General features: G+C 38.0%; 1 protein-coding gene across 2 annotated transcripts in view; it reads left to right on the forward strand.

Annotated features, from left to right (window-relative positions):
- Window positions 1-14598: 14598 nt before the first annotated feature.
- The window catches only part of NOX4 (NADPH oxidase 4), a 152697-nt gene continuing 146855 nt past the window's right edge, over window positions 14599-20440 (forward strand). Inside the window, exons 1-2 of one of the 2 annotated variants that reach the window (XM_060102762.1) lie at window positions 14599-15122; window positions 17487-17582. In XM_060102762.1, coding sequence (XP_059958745.1) covers window positions 15066-15122; window positions 17487-17582 — 153 coding nt within the window. In that variant the 5' untranslated portion in view covers window positions 14599-15065. The remainder of the gene's footprint in view (window positions 15123-17486; window positions 17583-20440) is intronic. The other variant, XM_060102763.1, reaches the window with a different exon arrangement.

The following is a 20440-nucleotide window of genomic DNA, read 5'->3' on the forward strand; positions in this document are numbered from 1 at the left end:
TTTAACTGTCTCAACAGGGACTGGCAGTATTCCTGTGTTTCTCTCATTAGCTGTCTTTCCTACTTTCTAAAACTACTATTTTAAACCTTCTCTATTCTCTTCAAACTTCTGATCTTTTGCCTCACTTCCAGCAGGTAAATTTTTTTCTATTTTGCAGAAAAAAATGGAAGCCATCATAGGGAGACCACTTCAACTTCCTGTTTCCAATTTTATAAATCTTCCTGTGTTTTTACCATCTTTTCCTCCTTCCCTTCTGTTAAAGGATGTATCCTTTCTCCAATTAAACTCTACTTGTGTTATGAATCTCATACTCTTCTATCTTTTTAGGAGCATTTCCTATCAACTAGCTTCTTAATTTCTTCTTTTTTTGTTTTTTGTTTTTGTACCACCTACCTTCTATTGGATCCTTACATTGCCATTTAAACATATCCTGCCATCATTAAAAAAAAAATCCCTGAAATTTATCACCCCTTTCAGCTACTGTCCAAATCTCTTTTCAGCACCTTATAGCCAATTATCTGAAAAGGTACCCATCTCCATTTCTTATCTTCAATTAATTTCTCAGTTCACTCACTTTTATTTTCTACTACCCAACCCAGACTACTCCTCTGAGCACTCCAATGACCCCTGTGTCAATTATATTAGTAGGTACTTTCAGTCCTCACTTTATTTGACTTTTCTGCAGCTCTTCATATAAGTGATTGTACACTATTTCTAGAAATACCATCTTACTTTGGCTTCTTTTTTTTTTTTGCGGTACGCAGGTCTCTCACCTTTGTGGCCTTCCCCGTTGCGGAGCACAGGCTCAGCAGCCATGGCTCACGGGCCTAGCCGCTCCGTGGCACGTGGGATCCTCCCGGACCGGGGCACGAACCCATATCCCCTGGATCCGCAGGCGGACTCTCAACCATTCGCCACCAGGGAAGCCCTACTTTGGCTTCTTGACACTAAGTGCTTCTATCCCACCTCTACCCCCACCAGCCTCTGCTACTTCTCTTATCACTTCTCCATTTCCTTGGTTTTTCTTCCTCTTTTCTATGAGTCTTATATGTTAAATATCCTCAGTGCTCTGTCCTGGGCTTTTTCCCATTCCCTTTTCCTCCTTCTCTCTTCTCCTCTCTTTTCTTGTTATGCTTTCTACCTTGAAAACTTAATCCACTCTCATCATGTTAAATACCATATGTGTTATATAGAATCTAAGAAAAAAAAAAAGGTTCTGACGAACCTAGGAGCAAGACACCAATAAAGATGCAGACATAGAGAATGGACTTGAGTACATGGGGAGGGGGAAGGGTAAGCTGGGATGAAGTGAGAGACTAGCACTTACATATATACACTACCAAATGTAAAATAGATAGCCAGTGGGAAGCAGCTGCATTGCACAGGGAGATCAGCTCAGTACTTTGTGGCCACCTAGAGGGGTGGAATAGGGACGGTGGGAGGGAGACTCAAGAGGGAGGGGATACGGGGATATATTTATACATATAGCTGATTCACTTTGTTACACAGCAGAAACTAACACAATATTGTAAGGCAATTATACTCCAATAAAGATGTTAAAAAATAAATTAATTAATAAATGAATACCTTATGTGTGTTAACTGCTCACTTTATAATATATAAAATAATATATATTATATATCCCAAAAATGTCTATTAATATTTAGACCTCTGTATCCAAATGCTAGTCAACATTTTCTTTACGTATTGCATAGGCAGCACAGACTCATTATTCAAAATTGAAATCCTAATTCCTCCGTTCTCCACAGTGATCATTTCTCTGGTGTAATCTAGTTTAGTATACGTTATCCACAACTGCTGGCTGCTGAAGGCTGAGAATACAGTATGACCTTTGAAATCTCATGCTTCTTCAATATCAATATCCAAATTAATCACAATTTTGGTAGTTCCTAGCTTCTAAATATATCAAAAATCTATTCATTTATTTCCATGTAAACTATAAAATCCCTGCTAAATTCACATTATCTCTCACTTATCTGCTACAGTAGCCTCTGGTCTGGTCTTCTCATATCCACAACTGCCACCTCCAATATTCCTCGGTGATAGAGTAATGTTTTAAAAGCAAATCTGATCAGGTTGCATCCTTACTTAAAATCCTTCTATCTCTTTCTGTATGTCTTTGTAGAGTCCAAAATTCATACTATGCTTATCTTTAAGGCTCCAAGTGACCTGACCTTGCCTCCAATTCCAATCTTATTTTGTACCACTTTGTTCTCACTCTGTTTGCTCCAGCAACACTGGTTTACTTTCAGCAGCTTAATTGGATGGAGAACTCTCTTCCATCACAGGGAATTTGCTCATGCTATTTCCTCTGTCTGGACTTCCCCTCCGATCCCCCTCCTTTTTGCCTGTCTATTATCCTTCAGGTATCAGGTTAAATACTTCTTAATCAGAGAAGATTCCCTAGCACTCTAGACTACAGTAAATTTGTTTATTTTATATCTTACAGTATTGTCTACCTTTCTCGGTAGAACTTCCCACAAATGCAATTAATTATTTAGTGTTATAATTATGTGTATATTTTTCTATCCACTTCACTGTAAGTTCCAGAAGGATAGAGATCATGTCTGTCTTAGTCCTTTATCTTCAGCTTTGATATAACTTGGTATCTAACACAAAATATATTAATGTATGTCGGAGGAGTTTTTAATGTTACAGGATAGACTGGGAAATTTATAGAATCAAAAAACCCTAAAACCAGAAAATACCTTAGTAATCATCTAGCCCATCCTGCTAATCTTATATATTAAGAATGCAAAGCTTGGAAAAGTTAAGTTACTTATCCAAAGCCTTCTAACTCCAAATTCACTGCTCTGTCCAGAATATTAGACAGCCTTCCTAACATAACATTTTCAGTTTCACAATCTGATTTTTTACTTACTGAGGAAAACAGTACAACATCTAGTACTAATGAGCTTGAAGGAGGAAATACAATTTGGTAATAATCAAAGAAATGAGCATCACTTTTCCTTCTACTGTGTTGAATATTATGGCCCAGTTATATTATTCCAGTGTTCTCCACACATATTTCTTATTTATATTCTGTTAGAAACCATATTAATGAGTGTTGCCACTCAGATAATTATCACAAATTGAATTGGCTGTTTTTCTTATCTGTATTAAGTCTGTGTGGGAGAGATTATTTGAGGACTTCTTTCTGTGTGACCTCATAATATTTTGGAATACTACAGTGTAGTATGGAATTTGCCACTGAAAATTTGGCTGTGGGTCTACAAAAATATAAAAAGGAACTTTTAAATCTTCTGCTAACAAAGCACATCTCCACAATTACCAAATACTTAGCCTAATGTTGTTGTTTCTGAATTTGCTGTTAAAATAAATGATTAGAATTTTATAGGACAAATAAATAGGGATCAAGAGCATTTTTCATTTAGATAGGACAGATAACATGAGTAATATAATTCATTTCAAATCTAGGACAGGATTAGACACTATGGAAACAAGTTCAATTAACAGGTAAAAGAGGCAGAATTAACATTCATTTAAAAAGCTGTTTGAATCATACAACCATTCTTACTTTGCTATTGTCATTATGTGAATTATTTAATTAATAAATGAAGGCAATGTGTGTTATCATGTCAGGCAATAAGATAAATATTAGGAATATGAAGATTAAGATGCAGTCCCTTACTTATCAATAAATTAAGATGTAATAGAAACATTTAAAATGTTAATATGGCTGTATTTCTCAATATCAAAAATATTCCTCCATTATCAATCCATATTTTTACAATCTAATTGTAACACTTAGGGTATAGACTAAGCTACTGTAACAACAACACAGTGAGTTCATCAAGGTGGTATTTTTTTTCTCTCTCATATAGGAGTCCATCCAATCTTGGTTAGCAAAGATTGTGCTCCAGGAGGTCATTCAGGGGCCAAGTTTCTCCTGTTGGGTTACTCAACTATCTCTTAGAGTATGGTCCTCATTCTCCTCATAAAAGACAGTTCATAGTTCATCATCCATTTTGTTCTAGTTTTGAGAAAGGGGAAAGGGAGAGGAAATGAAAGGTAAGGGATTTCCTATTTAGTGAATGTGACTAGAGTTTTAACACATTACTTCTACGAACATCAAGTTGTCCAAAACTTAGTCACATGCTCTCTCTTACCTCAAAGGTAAACTGGGAAATGCAGTCTCTTGCTGGACAGTTCAATGTTTAGATAAAAGTCTGGAGGTTCTGTTATTAAGTGGACTAGGGGAGAATGAATATCCATGGACAATTAACAGTCTCTGTCTCAACTTTCTCTTTTAGTCACCCAGGTATCTATGCACCCTCATCTTTCCTCACAAATATACTCAAACCTTCTACAAGGGAGCCCACCTAAAATCCTATCTAGTAACTGCAAGCAGCTGAAAATCCATAACCATAGGTAGTCTTTTGTATCAGGTTCTGGAAGTGGCTCCTTTTAATCTGATAACCCATCAACTAAACACAACTCATATGTCTTCTCTAACTCCAATATACAATGATAGAATAGAAACAGGATAACTGAATTTAAAACACCCCAGTTGTGATACCCTGAGAAGGATCACAATGTCACTTGCGGAAATTCCAGTCAAGAACACACAGAAAGGAATATTATTCAGCCATAAAAAAGAATGAAATTCTGACATATACTACAAAGTGGATGAACATTGCTAAGGTTGAATTATGCTAAGTGATGCTATGAATGAATTATGCTAAGTGAAATAAGCCAGACACAAAAGGACAATTATTGTATGAGTCCACTTATATGAGGTACTTAGAATAGTCAAATTCAGAGAGAAAGGAAGTAGAATGGTTGTTACCAGGTTCTGAGGAGAGGGGAATAGAGAGTTATTGTTTAGTAGGTACAGAATTTCAGTTCAGGAAGATAAAAACGTTCAGGGGATGGATGGTGGTAACGTTTGCACAACAATGTGAAGGTGCTTAAAGCCACTGAATTGTACACTTAAGAATGGTTAAAAAGGTACATTTGTGTTATATATATTTTACCACAATTAATTTTTTAATCAAGAAAGGAAGAAAGAAAACCATCCTTTCAGAAATGTATAAAATGGAAAGCTCACAGTAGTTTTTGTCCTTAGCAGATGTTAAATTATCCTGGGCAGGAACTGTGAAAGCTTCTTGCAAGTGGAGTAGGTTCCTTGGTTAATTCATCTGCTAGCTCTGAAGTGTCTCTCCTGTTCATTGGCCCCTTAAGCTTTGCTTTTGTGTGTGGTGGGGAGGTTTTTCCCTGTCCACTATCTATATCAGAAAGCAGCAAGAAAGAGTGGGCTCCACTGAGGGCAGCTTTAGGAGACTGAGTATTGTGTTAGAAATTTAACAATCATAGGCTCTTATACACCAGGCTTGTGGTTTCTTTGGTAATGAAATTCCCTCAAAACCTTAATAGAGAAATGAAAACACTAACTCAAAAAGATATCTGCACCCTCATATTCATAGCAGCATTATTTACAACAGCCAAGACATGGAAGCAACCTAAATGTCCATTGACAGACGAATAGATGAAGTTGTGGTATATAGATACAATGAAATATTATTCAGTCATGAAAAAACAAGGAAATCCTGCCATTTGACATAACGTGGCTGGATCTTGATGGTGTTATGCTAAGTGAAGCAAGTCAGAGAGAGAAAAACAAACACTGTATGTGATCTCATTTATACATGAAATCTAAACAAAACCAAAACGTGCACAAAAAACAAGCTCATAGAAAACTCATAGGTGCGGGGGGGTGGCAGTGAGGATGAGGAATGTGCATTGGCTGAATGTGGTCAAAAGGTACAAACTCATGGTTATAAGATAAATCAGTACCAGGGATATAAGTATGACATGACAAATATTATTAACTCTGCTGTATGTTATATATGAAAATTGCCAAGAGAGTAAATCCTGAGTTCTCATCACACACACACAATTTTTTTTTGCTTTTTCTTTTTATTGTATCTATATGAGGTAGTGGATGCTAATAAACTTATTTTAGTAATCATTTCAAAATATACAGTAGTAAAACCATTATGCTGTACACCTTATACAGTGATGTACGTCAATTATATCTCAGTAAAACTGGAAAAACACAAGAAAAATGTTAGTTAGGTTTTTTGTTTCTAGACAGTTCCATGTGGAATAGCCACACTCGAAGACATCTGCTGGACAAATTTCTGTAGAGCGTATAGACACTATTTAAAAATTTTATTGTCTCCTTTGCTCTGCTCAACTCTCTTTCCCTTAACCTAATGTCAGCCACCCTAATGCCATCTGAAACTAAAGTCTTGGCAAGTTGGTTGGGAAGCTCATACTCTTAAACTGATTTTTGCCCCTTGGCTGGCTCTAATGAAAATGTGATGTCATGCTCTTTGAGGAATAGAAGCAGTTGACTTTTCCAACCCTGTAGGGTCCCAAATTAATGGCATTTTAATTCATTAAAGTGCAGGTCAAGGGTAGAAAGACTCTCCATTAGTAGAGCTATATTCCCTTTCAACTCTATTTGCAAATGGGCCATTTCTTGTCTAACTTTATCACATGTCTCTCGTAGCACTTTGCTAAAAATTCCAAGCAGCAGCCAACATGCACCAAAAATCTGATATCCTTTTAGATTATTCCTCTAGAGCTACAAGCTTGGTAGTAATGTGGTTTGTTTCCAAGTTAGCTTGTATTTTCTAATGACATAACAAAGGGCACTTCTTTCTAGCCTGGATATCTCTTCACCTACTACACAACTTTCTAAATTAATGCCACATATTTATAATGATGGTGTCCCACTTCCAGGAGCGAATTTCTAAAAAAATAGTATACAAGCCAAGCAGATGTAACTTAAACTATAGTGTGTCAGAATTTTATTTCTTTCTCTCACAACAATCAACAAGCAAGCTATATAGGCTGGCAGCTGTGACTCACCTACAAGGTAATCAAGATTCTTAATATCTTATTTCTTCGTTATCGTTCAAAGTGTTATCCTTACCTTCATTATTTGAAGTGTATTTCCAGCTGTAGGAAAGGGGAAAAAAGAAAGTGGAGTGAAAGCAATTTCCTTTGTGATAGTGATGTACACATTCCTTCTGCTCACCTCACATTTGCAGAAACATAGTACCTACTACTGACTGCAAGAGAGGCTGAGACATGTAATTGCTAGCTGGGTGGGTTTGATCCAACTGAAAATCAGGGTTATTTATTATGAAAATGGAGATGAGGCGAATAGTGGAAGATTAGCCAACCCTGCCACTCCAATGAAATCCATTGATATGGAAATATATGGGTAGCAAGTAATTGCATCACAGTTCAGTAATTGAACATATGTAAATAACTGAGCATATGTAAATCTGAAATAAGGACTATGAAAGACCAGTGGAGGCATAGTGCTGCCTTCAGGGGGAATCTTATTCAAAAGAGGCTCCAGATAAAGAACTGATAGAACTTGAAGAAAAAGGGAAAAAGGAATTAAGGATGTAAACCTTTCCTCTTCACCAAAAGTTCCAATTGTAGAGCATGAATCTGGCACTCCAAGATGTCAGATCATTTTGCGTTTTAACATTTGATCCCATACAATATTTTCCCAAGCTATTGAATACTTCTAATCAGCTAGGCTATACATAATTGCATATGGACATAGAGACATGTAAGTTGCTTTGTCAGTATAAGCAAGAGTGAGTCACTAGGTGAGCATGAGAATAAGAACAAGAAATGCTTTTGAAATTTCCAGCCTCAGATATTTGGAGAGTAGGAAAAGTGTTTGTCTAAAGGTTAAATTACATGGAAAGTTGTTGAGGAGGAAGAAAAGACAAAAGTCAATTTGTTTTTCTTTCATGTTCCTGAACTTGTTTTCCATCAAGTCTAGCATAAAATCTTTGCTACTGTCAACTAAAAAAAAAATGCACAACCTAAAAGTTGGGAATTGTGTTTTATTCAGCGGATTTTCTGAGGACTTAAGCCCAGAAGAAAGCCTCTCAGATCACTCTGAGGGACTGCTCCAAAGAGGTAAGGGAGGAGCCGGGATATATAGGAGTTCACACACACAAAAAAAACAGGTAGTTGAACATCAAAAGACTACTGCTAATTAAAGAAAACCAGGCATCTCAAGTTAATGAACTTAGTGCTTTTCTCTGTATGGGAAGATGCAAGTGTCTGGGCTCATTGAAATCATTACTTTGATATGCACCCCTAACTATCTAGGGACAGTATCCTGCTTTTCTCCATCCTGAATCCCCTTAGGGTGCACAGTCGCTATTGGCTTGATGATCGCCGCATCCTTTGTTTACTGACATGGCAGACAACATTTTTCATCCACACTGTACTCTGGGCAAATAGAATAGAATTTTGTGAGTGCTGATTATCCATTTGGAAAATAACCTAAACTGTTACTGCATGCTAGAGTTTCATTCACTGATTCATTCACTAAATATATTTTGAGCTCTTACCATACACCAGGATTTAGGTAATGAAGAAAAATTTCCTGTTTTCATAGTGCTCACAGTTTTAGTTGGAGAAACAACCTAGAAAATACATCAAAAAATTCAGCCTGATATCTACCCTGAGAGAGGGCTACACACAGTGGACACAGGCTCACAAACAAGAGGTTCCTAATCCCATTGGGAAGAACCCATGTGAGCCTCTACGAAGGAAGAATTCTCACCTTGAGTCTGGCCACTAAGTGAGTATCACTAGGTCTGGTATGCCAGGAAGCAAGAATAGCACGCACACAAGGATGAGACTGTGAGTAAAGAGGATATATTTGGGGAAGAGAAAGAATTAGAGAAGTAAGAAATCCCATGTCAGTGTACAAAAGAAAATAGTGTGTAAAGATTATTGGAAGAGAAGTTGGGAAATTTATTCTCCTCCCGTCTTTCATTTCTTTCCCTCAAAATAATTACTGAGAACCTACTCATGTTTCAAGCCCAGGGAAATAAGAATGAGCAAAAACAGAAATATACCTGCCTTTGGGGAGTTCACATTTTATGAGAGAAATAGTCATTAATCAAATAAACTCATGAAAAAATATATAAATACAGGCTATCAGGCTGTGCAATGGCCCAGGGGTGTGAGTTGATGGGGAGGCTGGTGAACTCAAAGGGCTGAGAAAAGGGTTTCAGTCTCCTCTCTAACAAATTAAATGGAAGTTATAATGCTCTCCAAAGCCTTTCCTATTCTGATGTTTTTTATGACTCTAAAACGCATTATTTAACATGGGTTGCAATAGTTATGGCTTAAGATTTTTATGATATGTTTAGAAAGTGAAGTGAGACTAGGAAAGTAGTCCAATCTTATTTCCTTAGCATTTCAAAGCTGTTTGAGGATGCAACCAGAAACATGCAAGCAGGTGTTAAGATCATTTTTTTGGCCTCCTGGGGCACTTCTATTTAAAACTTTAAGAACAATAAAATAACGCAAACATCCAGGAATTATTCTGTTAATGGCTGCATTCAGGAAATGCCACACAATAAAAAGACAAATAATATAAATAATAGACAAGCCCGTCCTTTGAGAATGTGTACTGTCTTAGCAGCACATTGGTAAATTCCTACACACCTCAGATTATTGGGGGGAGTTGCCAACCATGGCTCCATTTGGGGTCTAAAGTTTTACAGCTCAGAATACAGGGAAATTCTAGTTCAACAATGACTAAATGGTGTAGAGGAGGAGCATGGGTATTGGCTTCTTGGAATCTACTACTTAATGCCTCCGAGACCTTGGGCAAATTTGTTACTGTCCATGTGCTTCAAATTCCTCGTGTATAAAATTAGGATGAAGTCAAGAATGGGCCTACCTATCTTACAGAATAGATCTGAGGATAAAATCATGAAAAATAATCAGAGAGGGGAGAGAGAGATAGGGAGAAAGAGAGGGGGTAGGAAATGTAATGAGTTTCTGTAGAAGCTGAAGGTAATCAGTATTTCTTACAGTTATTTTTGTGTTAAAAGTAAATTTTCTTTAATGAGCACAGCAATGGTATTTTTGTTTATTTGTTTGTTTTTTATTTAAGCAATTGTCCTTACTAGCAGTAAAATTTGCATAGTCTGTGTTGGTTTCCATTTAGTTTTTGCTTTTTGAAATTTTATTTGTCTATGATATTCAGACGTTTGGAAAAGGGTTCTATGCAGGGCAATTCCGAACAAAAGTTCATTATCATTCAGTTTTATTCAACAAACTTTTATTGAGCCTCTTCAGTCTGGCATTCTTAAATTGCCTTCACATTAGCAAGCCTTATTTTCCAACCAAGTATCTGATCCTTGAGGGCTTCAACTTCTTCAGTATTTCTCAGGGAATTGACCCAGCTGTGTGAGTGCATGGTAGACATTCCTAAAGGCCTGAATCAGAAGATGGTCTACACTTGTTTTTGTGTAGAAATGACAATGAGTCACTGTCTGGAACTTGTCCCCAGACTTGTGAATGTTAAGCCTTTGGGCCATTTCTTGCTGGTTCCCTGGGGGGCCCTTCTTCCTTGCCAAGGGTCCCAGGGATAAAGTGTAGCTTCCTTTTCTCTTTAATATGGCTGTCAGTTATTCACAACTTTAGGATTCTTTTGCCTACTTTACCAGTTATGCTGCATACTGGGACAGAGTTTTCCTACTTTCTTCTTTTCTGTTTGTAAGAAAAACACACAGGCTCTTTTCCATTTTTGAGTTTAATACTAATGACTCCTGATAATCAGATATGGGATAACCAAAATACTAAACTCAGTCTAAGTCACAAAGGTTAAGAAAGCTTGCTGAGTTCTATCTGGCATTATTCCTGGTCTATAATTTTTGACTTCTTGACAGAAATGCTTAGTAAAAGTTCCAACTTTTATGTCTTAAGGTGAATTTCCTCAAAAATCCTTCTCTCAGGCTGGGAAATCAGGGAAAGAAAATTAACATCAATTAAGTAACTTTAGGTACTAGAGTAGTCTGAATAATGACCACCCAGATATATTACATCTTAATCCCATGAACCTGTAAATATTACTTCTTATATAAGGCAAAAAGAGTTTTGCAAGTATAATTAAGTTAAGGCCCTTGACGTAGGGTGATTATCTTAGACTATCTGTTGAGCCCTAAATACAATCACAGGAGTCCTTATAAGAGAGAGGCAGAGGGAAATTTGACATACACACAATGGAAGAGGCGAGGCCACGTGATCACTGAGACAGAGAGTGGAGTCATGCAGCCATAAATCAAGGTACACCAGCATCCAGCAGAATTGGGAAGAGGCAAGGAACAGATTCTCCCCAAGACTCTCTGAAGAGTTTGGGGCCCTCTCAACACCTCGATTTTGACCCAATCGCCTGATTTGGGATTTCTGACCTCCAGAACTGTGAGAGAATAAATTTTTGTTGTTCAAATCCACTAAATTTGTGATAGTTACCCCAACCCCAGGAAGTTAATATAGGTGCTCACTTGTCCCAGCTGCATATCCTGTGACTAGTGGTATAGGTGACACCCATAGCAAGAGTTCTTGCCCCATTGGTTCTTTTCTGGTAGTTAATTATCGAGCTAAGCAGAAACTTTTCTTACATTATTGGAAAGTTACATTTGAGAAACTGGAGTTTGAGAGAGGCACAAAAAGAAGGATAATATACTTAACTATTATTCATTCATATATCAAACATTCTGAAGCTCCTACTATGTAACAATCTTTGTCCAAAGTCCTGGAATAAAAATTGAATAAGACAAGATCCCTGTCCTTGAGGAGGTCAGTTGATGAGGGGAATTAAACACACACACTCACATGCATACAACTAAAATAATATGTGGAAAATGGAGTAATGATCATGTGTTTGGTGGAGTATTATAAACACATTGAAGAATGCAGACTACAGGATGAGTCTGTGTGAGCATAGAGGTGAGGTGGGCCAGGGAAAGCTTCATGGCAAAGGTGTGCCTCTGAGCTGATACATAAAGAAGCCGACTAATGAAGCAGACCAAAACGAGAAACTTTTATCAATTTTTCCCCATGGATTTCATATTTTGAGGGACACTGTCTACCAAAAAACAAAGCTTCTGTGTTTAGTAAGTAATAAATAATAGACCAGGAACATCTCAAACTGCCAAACAGAGTTTATAATCATTGTAGGATGATCACTACTATTTTACCATTATTTCAGCCAAGAGCAAAGGTAGTTGTCATTTGATTTTTTCCTGTGAAGTTTTTTCCTGGTAAAAGTGTGATTTTTATTCTTGTTGTTGTTGTTGTTATTATGCTTTTTGGAATACTGATACAGCTACAGGATTCTATCTTCATTGCTTTCAAGGACAGCCTTCCTTATCTTGGGAAAGACAGTATCTACTTGCACTAAACAGTTGAGCCTAGAGAAAATTATACTGAAAAGAACCTCATTAATGAGAGTTCCTGCACAACATGGCAATAGCTCTGTCCCCTGGGGATAGCTTGCAGTACTGTTTCCTTGTAAGGCAACATAGACAGTTAGGACCTAGTCCCCTTTTACAGAGCTCCTATAAAATAATAGTGATAAATATAATAATCAATGTTTGTATAGCATTCTATCATGGTACAAAAGAGTTCAGAAAAGGATCTGATTATGGGTTTTTTTGAACCATAAGCAAAAGCCTGTTTTGTCATCTCAGACAGATTTCTCTTCTCTTTTAGTTTATTTTTTTTCATCTTGCGATGTTCGTATTCTTCCAGTTAACATAATGTTTTTCCAGCTTTGTTAAGATATAATTGACATACAACATTGTCTAAGTTTAAAGTGTATGTCATGTTGATTTGATCCATTTATATATAGGGAAGTAATTATCATCCGAGCTTTAGCTAACACCTCTATCACCTCACATAGCTACCATTTCTGTGTGTGTGTGTGTGTGTGTGTAGAGAATATTTAAGATCTATTCACTAAGCTACTTTCAAGTATATAATACAATATGGTTAACTATAATCACCATGCTGTGTATTAGATCTCCCCAAACTATCCATCCTATAACTGGAAGTTTGTACCTTTTAACCAACATCTGCCCATTCTCCCCACCTGCTAAGGCAAGTTTCTTAATCTCTTTTAGCTTCGGTTTCCTCAACTCTGGAGTAAGGGCACTGACATCCACATGTAGAGCTGTTATGAGAATGAAGTGAGATTTTGTATATGAAGTACCCAGGACAGTGGCTGACACAGTAAGTACATAGTAAGAGCTGGATCCATTATTTTTGTCTTTTTTTTTTTTTTAGAAGTAGTTAAACTTAAAAGAAAATTGTCTTTTATTCTACTGTTCTTCAGTTGCTTCCCTCCTCTCAACTCATGAGAAGAACCAGACCATTGTGCCAGAATCTCCCCACTTCCCATCGATTGAAATTGTGGCTGGAGGATGGCTTCTTAGGGGGGAATTTGAGGAATACCAGTGCGTCCCAGAATTTGACCTGCTTCCAGTGGTGACACCCCTGGGTACTCCCTCTTTTTCTTGTCCTCAGGTATCACATGGTCAATAAGAACAGGGTGTTATTCATAAATAATACACTCCCTAGCCCCAGAAAGATCTGAGGCAGTTTTCAGGTTTAGATCATGCATGAAACAGTAAAGTCGTATGTCAAAGAGATGGCAGGACTCTTAGAGCATTTTGTGAATTCTAACTGGGATTTCATACTGATTTATTCGTGTTTTGAACTGGGGGTGGCAGTCATTAATCAGTTCATGAAATTAATTGAGATAAGTACATTGCATGTAGTAAAGGAAGTATGATTTTTATGAAATTATACATTATATATTATAATTTCATATAATTATATGTCATAGCACGTGTTGTAAAATGTATTTCACTAAAATAAAAAAGAGCTTGAAAGCCATGGGATTAGGTACTAGTGGTTTACTTTTTCTGCCACTTATTAGTTGCTAGAGTTGAGAAAATTCCTGATTTAACAAACATTTATCCAACACTTACTTTGCATTGGACATTCTTTCACGTGCATGATTTTTTTTGTTTGTTTTTTCCCTAATACTGATACGTTTCAGTGTAGGCTAGGTAGCCTGTGAACATTCCACACTTTAATCACCCTTCACCGGGCCTCTGGTACAAGTATGAGAGGATTCTTATTACTGAACAGACTCTGATACTAGGTAGTAAAACACACATTTCTAAATAGAGTGAATCTGAGCTTCCCTAGAGCCCCTGAGAATTACGTCAGTTTTAACCATTAACTCCCCTGGACTCTTTATTTTTTTTAATTATTACTTTTTCCTAAAATAATGGGTTTATGAGATGTAATTCACATACCATAAAATTCACATGTTTAAAGTGTACAATTTAGTGGTTTATAGTACATTCACAAAGTTGTGCAATCATTACCACTGTCTAATTCTCCCCAGGACTCTTTATTCAGAAGTTTCTTAAAAGCTTTGCATCGGTGTTAGGGGTGGGGGTAGGAAGGAGGAGGTAGAGGGAGGCTTTAGGTAAGGGTTGTGACGGGGGCGTTTGCTTGGGGGTGGGATGAGTTGCTGAGGGTGGGCGGGAGAAGGGGGACGCTAGTACACAAAAAACAACTTCCGGCTCAAATTTCCAAGGCTCTCTGAGAGGAACCTTTGGGGGTGGGGGGAACGACAAGTCCAAAAGGACTAGGGGTGTGTGTGTGTGTGTGTGTGTCCAAGGGGGCAGCGAGGGTGTCCACTCTATGTCTGAGTACCAGTCTCCACATCTTGGTGGGTCTTTCGGAGCGGGGCAGGCCGGGCTGAGGCTGCTGGGGGACGCCTCCTAGATCCTAGCCCAGGACATCCTGCACTGCGGCATCCACAGCAACAGGCTCGCCCCCAGACAAAGGGGCCGGCGCGGCGGGGCGGACTCGCGCAGCCGGGGAGCGCGCTCTCGGCGCAGGGGGTCCTGGCGGCCGGAGGGCGCAGCGCAGACCCCGCGAGGGCCGAGTCCGCGGCGCTCGGGAGACCCGACACCGGGGCGCATACCCCGCCCGGCCTGGCGAGGCGCCGGCGCCGGGCTTCCATTCAGTCTTTGACCCTCCGTCCCCACCCTGCCCCACCCCCCCCCGGCCGCACCACTGTAACCGCTGTCCCGGCGGCCGCCGCTGCTTGTCGGGCTGGCGGGCGGAGAGCGCGGCGCGGCGGGGCCGGCGGCATGGCTGTGTCCTGGAGGAGCTGGCTGGCCAACGAAGGGGTTAAACACCTCTGCCTGGTAGGATGGCGGGCGAGGCTCTCCCAGCGTTTTGTCTCTGGGACAGCGATTTTGATTCATTCTCTGAGCGAGCGCGGGTGGGAAGCTGGAAGTTTTGCCTCTAACTCAAACATTCTCAACTAACAAAAACTTTCTGCCAGGAATACCTGGAGATAATAACCATCCGCTTCCTCCCTTCCTCCAAGTGCTGGGCAAGTTTCCTACACTTTTGATAGGAGAGCGGATGTGGAGGAAGGGAGAAGTGATCGCTGTTAGTGAACGCAGCTTCTTCCTTAACCATTTAAACATCTCCCCCCCCCCCTTTTGCTCTTTTTCCACATTGCTTCTGTTGGTTTTATTTTATACAGCAAAGTCCTATTTTTCATTATGTATTGTTCATACAATTGATATTTTTGAAGTTTAACAACATGCAACGCCCGGGACGTGGTGATGTCGCTCATTTCTTAGTCTCATTTTGTCCTGCAAGGGGATATCTGCGATCTTTAGAAGACCTGTTTGCATCCCAGATGCTTAATCTCAGGTGTGCAGAGGCTGAGTGAGGTCAGATAGGTTTTCCTCTGGGTGGTTTTCAGCTTGCTGGTCAATTGAGAATGCTCTCCAAAGCCTTTCCTATTCTGATGTTTTTTATGACTTTAAAACTCATATTATTTAGCATGGATTGCAATAGTTATGGCTTAAGAATTTTATGATATGTTTAGAAAGTGAAGTAAGACTGGGAAAGACCATCTTCTGATTCAGGCCTTTAGGAATGTCTACCATGCACTCACACAGCTGGGTCAATTCCCTGAGAAATACTGAAGAAGTTGAAGCCCTCAAGGATCAGATACTTGGTTGGAAAATAAGGCTTGCTAATGTGAAGGCAATTTAAGAATGCCAGACTGAAGAGGCTCAATAAAAGTTTGTTGAATAAAACTGAATGATAATGAACTTTTGTTCGGAATTGCCCTGCATAGAACCCTTTTCCAAACGTCTGAATATCATAGACAAATAAAATTTCAAAAAGCAAAAACTAAATGGAAACCAACACAGACTATGCAAATTTTACTGCTAGTAAGGACAATTGCTTAAATAAAAAACAAACAAATAAACAAAAATACCATTGCTGTGCTCATTAAAGAAAATTTACTTTTAACACAAAAATAACTGTAAGAAATACTGATTACCTTCAGCTTCTACAGAAACTCATTACATTTCCTACCCCCTCTCTTTCTCCCTCTCTCTCTCTCCCCTCTCTGATTATTTTTCATGATTTTATCCTCAGATCTATTCTGTAAGATAGGTAGGCCCATTCTTGACTTCATCCTAATTTTATACACGAGGAATTTGAAGCACATGGACAGTAACAAATTTGCCCAAGGTCTCGGAGGCATTAAGTAGTAGATTCCCAGAAGCCAATACCCATGCTCCTCCTCTACACCATTTAGTCATTGTTGAACTAGAATTTCCCTGTGTTCTGAGCTGTAAAACTTTAGACCCCAAATGGAGCCATGGTTGGCAACTCCCCCCAATAATCTGAGGTGTGTAGGAATTTACCAATGTGCTGCTAAGACAGTACACATTCTCAAAGGACGGGCTTGTCTATTATTTATATTATTTGTCTTTTTATTGTGTGGCATTTCCTGAATGCAGCCATTAACAGAATAATTCCTGGATGTTTGCGTTATTTTATTGTTCTTAAAGTTTTAAATAGAAGTGTCCCAGGAGGCCAAAAAAATGATCTTAACACCTGCTTGCATGTTTCTGGTTGCATCCTCAAACAGCTTTGAAATGCTAAGGAAATAAGATTGGACTACTTTCCTAGTCTCACTTCACTTTCTAAACATATCATAAAAATCTTAAGCCGTAACTATTGCAATCCATGTTAAATAATGAGTTTTAGAATCATAAAAAAATCAGAATAGGAAAGGCTTTGGAGAGCATTATAACTTCCATTTAATTTGTTAGAGAGGAGATTGAAACCCTTTTCTCAGCCCTTTGAGCTCACCAGCCTCCCCATCAACTCACACCCCTGGGCCATTGCACAGCCTGATAGCCTATATTTATATATTTTTTCATGAGTTTATTTGATTAATGTCTATTTCTCTATAAAATGTGAACTCCCCAAAGGCAGGTATATTTCTGTTTTTGCTCATTCTTATTTCCCTGGGCTTGAAACATGAGTAGGTTCTCAGTAATTATTTTGAGTGAAAGAAATGAACGACGGGAGGAGAGTAAATTTCCCAAGTTCTCTTCCAATAGTGCTTTTTTGCAATGACTAATTGAGGTTCCATTGAAAGTACTGTGTCCAATGAATGTACTTGAAGTGTCCATTCATCAGGTAATGTTTATTTTTAAATTTTTTCTCTCCCCCTTCATATGATTTAGCTTATCTGGCTGTCCCTGAATGTCCTGCTTTTCTGGAAAACCTTCCTGCTGTATAACCAAGGGCCAGAGTATCACTACCTCCACCAGATGTTGGGGGTAAGTGGGACTTGGTTGACCTGTGGAATGGCTTTAATGTGGGCAGAGGATGCTACAAAGCTTGGTCAGTTTTTACATTCATTAAAGAAACACTGGGAGGGTTGTTGATTTCAGAAACATTTGTTACTCTCTAAAGTGGTCAAGTTTTCATGATTTATCATTTACACCGGTCCAAGTTAAAACGACTGACTGTTTTAAGAGCCAAAGATAGTATCTTCTAAAGTGAACTGTTGGTCTAGTAGTATCTGAGAAAAGTGCTACTCCTTGCCAGCTGCAAAGTGTCCTGAGGTCTCCTTCACTTGGAGGACCAACCCATGACAGGATTTTAGTTTTTACTAATCAAGACTTCAGCCCACCCAACAACTTACAGAGAAGTTCTGCACTGTTTCCTTTTACTGTCAGTTCTCACAAAGTATGTGTCTAAGGCGGTTATTCACTTCTGGGCATTTCTCAGCTGCTTGCCCTAGGTTAATGGCTGCTTATGGTTCCAGTGCTCTGGTCTAATAGGAGAACGATATTGTGCAAAACTTTGCTCTGATTTATCTCAGGTCGATATTTTTCTTTTCTCCATTCCATGATGTTTCTGTTCTTATTCTTCCTCTCCTTCCCCTTCCTACTTGTCTCCTGAACAAAAGGCAGTGGCACTGAGGGCATCTTACTTTGTACAATACAAGGAGACAGCTTTTTCTAAGCAAAAGCAAAAAATATAAAACATATTGAAAAATCTTAGGGCATCTGAAAAAGCAGATTTTGTCATTCCTTTTCATTGGGGAAGAAAATACATTCTAAATAGGAGATGCATTTTTTTTTCATGGTTTAATGACTATTTAAAATTCTGATTAGTTCAGATAAACTTAGTGGAAACAGCCTTCCATTTTCTGCTTTACAGTTATAGATCTCATTTATCTTTAAACCTCAGCTCCTATAGTAGTGCTTGGCACATATTAAGATTGCAATAAATTGAGGCTGAATTAATTGATTTATATTTCATTTTAAACAGTAAGGCACTATCTTCAATATCTGTTGTTCACACAGTTGATATTTTTAAAGTTTAACAACTGTTGTTTTAAAGAATTTTTTTAGAGCTGTTTAAAGTTCAGAGTAAAATTGAGGGGAAGGCACAGAGATTTCCCATATGTTCTCCTATCCCCACACATGCATAACCTCTCCCATTATCAACCTCCCACATCAGAGTGATACATTTGTTACAATTTGATGACCTACATTGACACATCATAATCACCCAACATCTGTATTTTCAGCTGATGGATTGATAAAAATAGTCTCAAAGATTAAACTCATTTTATTGCAGATTCCTAAATCTGAACATTTCTTTCTTTTGTCCAACCAACCTGACATCCAGCCATCCAGAAAACTGTCATGAAACCTTTACTTTTCAAATGGGCACATAGAGAGTAACACCTCCCCTTTGCCCTCAGGTTGCTTACAATCTAATGGAAACTCCAACAGCTAATTCAATAAACAAGTTAAGAAAAAATTTTCTCTAAGGAACACAGGAAGGTTTACTGGCCTATCATGTTACTTTGTTTCCTAAAAATTCCCCCTTAGGTATAAATTAGCAAACACGAGGTTTTTCAGTGGGAGCTATATTTGACCTATTATATAACTTATGAACAACTTGGAGAAAACTCTTGAGAGTTACGATGGTAAAATTTGCCATTAAAAAATGGTAAATCTTGATCAGGACATAGTTGTAATAATATAAAATCTAAGCCTAGACAACTTGGAACGTCATAATTGAACTTTGGATTTCAGCTCTATGACATTGTATAAGCTAAAATGATAACTTATTTAAAAATTTATTATGTTGGAAACCAACAAGTTAATTTTTTATGAGTTTGGATGCTGTGTAACAGCTTCAAATTTATTTTGGTGACAAGTCAGATATGAAGAATACACACACACACACACACATATATAACCCAACTAATTAAAAAAATAAATGTTTCACCTCTCTCTACCTCATCCCACTTCAGTGGTTTTGTTTGAATAATATGACAAGCTAGTGAGGTTCAATGGTGAGGCCTACAGAATAGCTGGCACATAGTAGGGGCTCAATAAATATTAATCAGTTGAATGAAGACAAAAATGATAAAAGGACTCAATGGAAGGCTATGAGTAAAAAATGCAAGAGTCAGACTGAAGGAGAGAAAGGTCGTTGTAAATTAGTTTTCATGGAAACATAAGAATGATCATAGTGAGTTGACCCTTAACCCATCAAGTCAGGAGTCAACATTTTATGAAGAGTCATAGTGGAAAGGAATAGCTTTTCTTCTTGGCATCATGGAGAAGGAAGAAAGATGACTTACAAAGTCTCACTTTTCAGTAATCACCTATCTGAATTTTCTAGTCATTAATTTATCTACACCATTTGGAATAGATATCATCTGTACTTTTACTGAAAAAGGAACTCTATCTATAGTTTGACTATTTGTTTAATGAAGGAGTATTTAATTTTATTTGTCCTTGGCTTATCTTTTCTAATCTTTTGATGTTTGTGGCATTGTTGCATAGTATAAGAATTTGCAGGCATTTTTCAAATTGCAAAGAAATACAGTATAACAATGAGATATAATTAATTTTAAAATAAATATTGCAGGCTCCCATGTTTTCATGTTTAATAACTATTTATTATGAACTTAATGCCTTAGAACAGTTTTTCTTAGAGCCTACCAAACACTCACAAGAACGTGGTCCCACCATGATAGAACTGTAGAAATCCTGAAAAGGACATAGGTACTCTGATATTATAAGCCCCTTTTAGGTAAATTTTAAGTTCATAAAAATTATGATGGTATTTCTGGAAATGAATTTGATTGCTACCACTTTAAAACACA

Source organism: Mesoplodon densirostris, chromosome 7 (assembly GCF_025265405.1).
Source record: "Mesoplodon densirostris isolate mMesDen1 chromosome 7, mMesDen1 primary haplotype, whole genome shotgun sequence".
Classification (NCBI taxonomy): domain Eukaryota; kingdom Metazoa; phylum Chordata; class Mammalia; order Artiodactyla; family Ziphiidae; genus Mesoplodon; species Mesoplodon densirostris.